Below are 7644 nucleotides of genomic sequence, written 5' to 3'. Positions count from 1 at the left end.
CGCCATGCATGCGCGCCCGCGGAAACCACTATGTGGGTCGGAAGACGACTCAATTTCTTCGTTTTGCAAAGAAGACTCCACCGCCATGCATGCGCGCCCGCGAGTCATCACTCCGTCGCCATGCATGCGTGCCCGCGGAAACCACCATGTGGGTCGGAAGACAACTCCATGTCCTTGGTTTTACGCAGAAGACTCCACCGCCATGCATGCGCGCCCGCGAGTCATCACTTCGCCGCCATGCATGCGCGTCCGCGGAAACCACCATGTGGGTCGGAAGACGACTCTATGCCTTTTGGTTTTGCGCAGAAGATTCCGCCGCCATGCATGCGCCCGCGGATCAACCGCCATGCATCCGCACTGCTGAGGATCAAGACTTTGCAGTCATGCATGTGCACCGCCGAGGATCAAGTATTCGCTTCCATACATGTGCACTGCCGAGGATCAAGACTTTGCAGCCATGCATGAGCGCCCGCGAGTCACGACTCCGCCTCCATGCATGTGCACTGCCAAGGATCAAGTCTTCGCTTCCATGCTTGCACACTGCCAAGGATCAAGTCTTCGCTTCCATGCATGCACACTGCCAAGGATCAAGACTTCACCGCGCTGCATGCGCGCCCGCGAGTCACCACTTCGCCGCCATGCATGCACACTGCGAGGATCAAGATTCCGCTGCCATGCAGCGCACTGCCGAGGATCAAGCTTGTAGCACCGCCCTTGATCAAAGGCAAATCCAAAAATTATAAACTATGTCCAAAAAGTTTATACACATGCGAAGGAAAGATGTGCTTGTACGATGCCGTCACCCGCGGGTCATAACCGCGACCCGCGTATCAACACCTGTGGGTTGCCAATGCCACCCGCGGGTCAAAACCGTGATCCGCGTAGCAACATGAACACTTCGCCACGATGCATGCATGCGTCCCCGCGGATGAGCATTCCACCATCATGCATGCGCGGGCCGCGGATAATGCACTACCCCGCCATGCATGCATGCAGCCGCGGATCAACATTCCACCACCTATGAAAGATTCCAACGCCATGCATGCGCACGCAACCCTTCGCCATGCATGCGCGCTCAACTCCCGCCATGCATGCGCGCTCAACTCCCGCCATGCATGCGCGCTCAACTCTCCGCCATGCATGCGCACGCAACCCTTCGCCATGCATGCGCGCTCAACTCCCGCCATGCATGCGCGCTCAACCCTTCGCCATGCATGCGCGCGCAACCCGTCGCCATGCATGCGCGCTCAACTCCCGCCATGCATGCGCGCTCAACCCTCCGCCATGCATGCGCGCGCAACCCGTCGCCATGCATGCGCGCTCAACTCCCGCCATGCATGCGCGCTCAACCCTCCGCCATGCATGCGCACGCAACCCTTCGCCATGCATGCGCGCTCAATTCTTCGCCATGCATGCGCGCTCAACTCCCGCCATGCATGCGCGCTCAACGCTCCGCCATGCATGCGCACGCAGCCCTTCGCCATGCATGCGCGCTCAACTCCCGCCATGCATGCGCGCTCAACTCTCCGCCATGCATGCGCACGCAACCCTTCGCCATGCATGCGCGCTCAATTCTTCGCCATGCATATGCGACCTTGGATCACCATTCCGCCACCAAACGTACGCACCGCCGGGATCAAGACTGCCACCATGCATGCTCGCCAGCGGGTCACCATTCCGCCGCCATGCACGTGCGCCCGCGGATCCTCACTCCGCAGCCATGCATGCGCGCCCGCGGAAACCACCATGTGAGTTCGAAAGACGACTCCATGCTTTTGGTTTTACGTAGAAGACTCCAACACCATGCATGTGCACGCAACCCTCTACCATGCTTGTGCGCAACTCGCCGCTATGCATGCGCGCTCAACTCTTCGCCATGCATGCGCACTCAACTCTCCGCCATGCATGCGCGCTCAACTTTCAGCCGCTATGCATGAGCGCCCGTGGATCACCACTCCGCCGCCATGCATACGCGACCTTGGATCACCACTCCGCCTCCATGCATGCGCGCACCGCAGATCAACACTCCGTTAGACGAACACCGATCACCGCGGATCATTATGAACGCCGCGGGTCACCTATGAACATTCGCAGGTCACTAATGCAAGTCAGTGGATCAAAACGACGCGGGTCGCCTCTGCAACCTCATGAAAGCTCCAGCATCTGTGGCCACGTGAAACATCCGGCGTATCAATTATGGACCCTACGAAATGACATTCACTCCCGTCACCACTGACCACATGCACGCGCCGCGGGCAGCGACCAAAGCGCCGCCTGCCTCTGATGGTAGCAAGAAAAGCTGTGGACGGGTAAATTTCAAACAAAGCTACGGGTATCGTTTCTGGCTTCTGCGACCCGCGACCAGACATAAAGGTCGGGAGCCTAATAATATCCCAAACGGCCACGCGCCAAACATAAAGGTCGGGAGCCTAATAATATCCCAAACGGCCACACGCCAAACATAAAGGTCGGGAGCCTAATAATATCCCACATGGCCACGCGCCAAACATAAAGGTCGGGAGCCTAATAATATCCCAAACGGCCACGCGTCAAACATAAGGGTCGGGAGCCTAATAATATCCCACATGGCCACGCGCCAAACATAAAGGTCGGGAGCCTAATAATATCCCAAACGGCCACGCGCCAACGTAGGTTGGGCACACCTCATAATTTGCCCGAGGATGGAAACCTTGTAATACATCCACTTTTAGTTGATATGTTTTTGCAGGTTCGGCTACGAGTCGCACAAGCACCTATGACATTATTATTATTATCTGGCCGTTTGTGCCTCCATTATTATTTTGAAAGACAAGCCGGGATAGTCATCCTGCGTAGAAGAGGCCCTTGTGGGCCAATCATTATCATCATATTATAGCTCATAAGCCGCAACTCGCGCATGCTTCATTATTTTATAGCTCGACCCGCGCACTATTGTTATGATGCGTGATATATCTTATTCATGCCTGTGCACCATTATTATCATAAGGATCACAACATGTCACCATCATGGAAAAAACCTCTCAAAACTCAAAGACAATAAAGACAAGGCCGAAGAAAAGGGAAAAAACTGCCGCATATCCTAACACACCTTATGAAGTCTAGCGCTCCACCTAAACGCTTGCACGCCTAGGAGCAACACTGGACTTGGGGGGCCTGTAGGGGTATGGTACTAAACCCGGCTTACGACCTTAATTTATTATGTTTGGCTTATTTTATTATATGAACTAATACATTATTATTGGGCTGAGGGGGTTTTGTGGAGGTAACCCTAACTGGGCTAGGCCCATTAGGGTACCATGATGGTGGCCATGAGGTTCCCTATATAAGGAGGTCTCCAACTCCTTATTAAGGGTTGTTCTCAATAAGAGCCACCACCATAACCATTTTTGTGTCTGTAAACAAGAGATCCTCGAGATTTCTTAACAGTCACCTCCACATCCCCAAAAACCATTGCAGATCTGAACGGAGGAGAGCGAGATTTGGTTACATCATCCCGTAGAAGACGATCCGAACTATGCCTGGTACGTTTCGTGTTTCTTCACTAAGGTAGCTTTATTTTTACATATTTCTCATAGTTTTGACAGATGTTTGAAGCCGTGTATAGTTCTAATGTCCTAAATCTTTCTTTGTAGCAATAGAGTTTAATTCTTGTTTATTTCAGCTTCTTCGCTTAGCAACCATAATTAATAGTGTAATATTTAGTTCAACAATATTAAAACTGGACATTCGAAAAACTAGAAATATAGTAAAACCACACATTCGCAATGGGCTAATTATGCCCAGGAGAATACGGTTTCCCACAAGTTACGCGTTCTTCGTCTACCAGTTCGAGGCTTTCAACATAAGTATCCATCTGAACTTTGCAACAACCAGGTCTAAATTGCAAAAAAAAAAAAAAAAAAAAAAAAAACACTTTGTTCCAGTATTATAACAAATAACAGAAAGAGAAGTCAACTGGAACCAACTCGAGACCCAAGTATCTGCAAGTGTATGAGCTAAGCTAACTTTATTTTTATTTATTTCTTAGAATTTTAACAGAGTTTGAAGTCATGCATAGTTCTAACTTCTAATCTCCTAAATCTATATAATTCTTGTTTATTTCACTTAGCAGCCATCTGGTTAAACATAAACAGGTAACTAATAAAGTTATAACTCATAATCTTATATTAATACACGACTTTCAAAAAACTAGAAAAATTCGGGTGGAAATCATATTCCTCTTCTGTCCAAGGGAATACGGTTTTCCCACAAGCTGTCGCGCGCTCTTTGTCAACCAGTTCGAGGCTTTCAACATATGTATCCATCTCAACTTTGCAACAATCAGGTCCAAATTGCAAAGATTTTGTAAACTTTGTTCGAGTATTATAAACTTTTGACCCGTCTTCTTAGTATGCCAGTATATCACCATTAATGATGGGCTGGAAAACTTTGATGTCATCAAATGGCCCTCTTTTCAGTTTAAAAAGTTCAGACCAAGATTCAGTTGTTACGATACTTTTTTTTAATTCTGGAAAAATTATTGGATTTGGCTGGCATTCAAATGGAAAATTCTTCTAAATCAGGAAATAATAATAATAGAAGAATTGATGATGATGATGATGATGATGATGATGTTACTATTGTATTGCAATGTGTTAAAACAGATAACTTGTTACGATACTTTTTTTTAATTCTGAATGAAAGATGATCCTAAGCCTATTGGATTCGGTCACCCGACCGGTCCAGTTCTATGTGGTTCACTCGCTTCTTAAAAAACCAGACGGGTCCGAACCGGTTCACCGGAGAACCGGACTGTTTGAACCGGTTATTTATATATATTTTCATTTAACATTTTTTTTCAGAATTTTTGAGACAGAATTTGTTTGACCAGTCCAATTGGTAGACCGCCCGGTTCAATGCCCAATCGGGTTATGAAAACATTGATTTTATTAATTCCTCATATGTATAAATGATTCTTAAGGACATGTAAAGCAATATAAGTATAGTTGTTTATTTCAGCTTCTTCACTTGGGTTGTTCTCTATGTTGTGGCAACATAGCTCATCCACGTCATCATTACGTAGGAAACTGGACTTCGAAACCCCTCTCCATCACACTCCATTGTGGTTTGTCACCCCTTTGTGATACATATGCATATATATGTATGTGTGTGTATGTGTGAGAGAGAAGATGCGGGCCCCACTCCCCCCCCCTCAAGACGCCCACAGCGGATGGTCTTAGCAACCATAATACATGCACATTGGGTCAAAGAGGTAATTAGTAAAGTTTAAATCAACATATTATAATATTCAAGCAGCACTTTTATAAGACGAAAGAACATACTACGGAAAAAGAAGAATAAAGAAACAACGCGGAAAGCATAATTGATGCAGGAACGAAAGCATTCAAATGGCTCATGACACTTTAGTTAACTAAAGATTGATAAACCTAACCATATATTCCAAGAACAATATTCAACCAAAAACCGATCTCCCTAACATAACGCAAATAACGAAGTACATATAATGTTTCGAAATGGATAATGCGAAATTCAAATCAAAAGATAAACACCACAAAAATGCAAACATAAGTAATAAAAATGGATTATGCAAGGCTTTCGAAATTCAAATTGAAACACCATTACCCATAGCTTGCGTCTGGACTCAATCATGAAACCGTGCTCGCGACCCGACATCAAGAATACATTCGCGATAAACTTGTTCATTTGTGATCATCCTCTTTGGTCCAAATGAATACGGTTTTCCCACAAGTTGTCGCGCGTTTATTGTCAACCAATTCGAGGCTTTCAACATACGTATATCCATCTCATATTTGCAACAATCAGTTCCAAATTCCAAATGTTTTGTTACATTTGTTTGTGCATTATAATTATAAACTTTTGAGCATTCCACATCGATGTATGCCAATATATCACCATTAATGATAGGTTGAAAAACTGTCATCAACCCATTAAACGCATCATTTTTCAGTTTAAAAAGTGAAGACCAAGATTCAATGGTACCATACTCTTTCATCACCCGAATCCAAGTATAACCATCTTCCCAAAAGCTGTTATTTTCCGGATGAACCACTGCTAGACAACTATTTATGGTGGTTACGTGCTCGACTCTCCAAGATTTAGGCAACAAAATGTAGCCAAAAACACGACTGCTCAAATTGAATGCCAGTATAAAACGAGTACAGCCTTCGTGTGTTAGTGTTGAATAACCATGACCCACCCAATGCAATATTCCATTGAAAAAGCATGCCTTCGGCATTACATAAGTATGAGAAAGCCGATTAGGCGGGGAAGGGATCGCACCCCACGAGTCTGTTTTCAAGGAGTAAATAAGTGTACGATTTTCTTCTAATGCGTATTCGTTGTAGCATATAGCCACAATGTTGTAATCATCAGTGATCGAGTCAAAACCAAATCCTAATGCTACCTTGGAAAAGTTTGTTTTTGAAGGAGGACGACGTGGCACGATTAGTTTGCGCCTGATTGAAAAGTTCCATAGACTTATAACTTCCTCATCATTATCATACAGACACATACACAAAATTCCATTATAAGAACCAATAACAGAAACCTTCCGCACATAGGGGAACTCAACTCCGGGTATGCAGGCGAGCCTAGAAACTGGATCGACGAATGGCAACTGGTCTGGTGAGTGCAATGTATAGATTTCTCTACGCTTGTAATATTCACGACCAGTGACGTGTCTGACGATGACTTTTGGAGGGTTTTTAGAGCATCGAAGGCGGTGACTGTTGAGGAATTCAGGGCTAAGAAGACGAGAATGCCAGTATTGGGAGAATGATCGGAACCGGATGATAGATTTGGGTGGGAGCCTTTCAAAGATTTCAACCAACAAATCATCACCGATGTTATAGCCAGACATTATGTGCTGAAACTAAAACTAATTCACAAAACGCAAACAAGCATAGATGAAGAACATACAAATATTTAATATTTAATGGCTTAGGATCACAACTAGGAAAGTATTCATCTCCTAATTTAAAACTAAATAACGTAACATATAAAAATAATAAATTTTAAAATTAAATAGATGATGGTTTCCCAAATTACTAAAAAGAACAACTATCTGCCACTGAATATTTTTATTTTAAAACAATATAATAACTTGTATTTAAATATAAACCGGTGCATAAATATAAATGGACTATGGCCCACGATATGATGTTATCATACGGGTTGTGTGACAAATGATAAACCGGGTCGTGTTCGGATCAACTTGATGGGTACACAAGTTTAACACATTTACTTTTTTATTTTATTTTTAAGTTGTGTTTATGTATTAAACTAAATTGGTTGAGAAGTTGATAAAAATATGTTATATTTAAAATGTAATTGGTATATTTAAAATAGGGCAATGTTCGGGTCAACACTCAAGGTTTATACTGTTTGGTTCACAGATTGAAATATTGGGTTTGACAGTTCGGTTCCTGGTTTGGAATCGACCATGTAAACCGAGCCATTGTGTATCTTTGGAATATGCATGAATATTTTAAAGAAAGCGGTTATGAATTATTAAAAACAAAGACATTCCAATCACCAATCCAAACCATTTTGGTTGTTCTGGCAACCCAACCAACCCGTCCGGTTTGCTTTTCCAAATTTTTGAAAACCAAAGTATGCAGATTA

The 7644-nt window shown here is 44.4% G+C and overlaps 1 protein-coding gene across 1 annotated transcript; it reads right to left on the bottom strand.

Moving 5' to 3' along the window:
• Positions 1 to 5641: 5641 nt before the first annotated feature.
• LOC143534446 (F-box/kelch-repeat protein At3g23880-like) lies at positions 5642 to 6880 on the bottom strand. The gene has a single exon (XM_077028932.1). It carries the CDS (start codon positions 6878 to 6880, stop codon positions 5642 to 5644), a length of 1239 nt encoding a protein of 412 aa, XP_076885047.1.
• Positions 6881 to 7644: the final 764 nt, after the last annotated feature.

This window comes from Bidens hawaiensis, unplaced genomic scaffold (genome assembly GCF_021521415.1).
Source record: "Bidens hawaiensis isolate Kalapana, Puna unplaced genomic scaffold, B.hawaiensis_p1.1 tig00010168_1, whole genome shotgun sequence".
Classification (NCBI taxonomy): domain Eukaryota; kingdom Viridiplantae; phylum Streptophyta; class Magnoliopsida; order Asterales; family Asteraceae; genus Bidens; species Bidens hawaiensis.
This window is presented reverse-complemented; position numbering and strand designations above follow the sequence as displayed.

Excerpts from the sequence above, each read along its gene's own strand:
- LOC143534446 (XM_077028932.1), bottom strand. The coding sequence starts at position 6,880 with ATGTCTGGCTATAACATCGGTGATGATTTGTTGGTTGAAATCTTTGAA.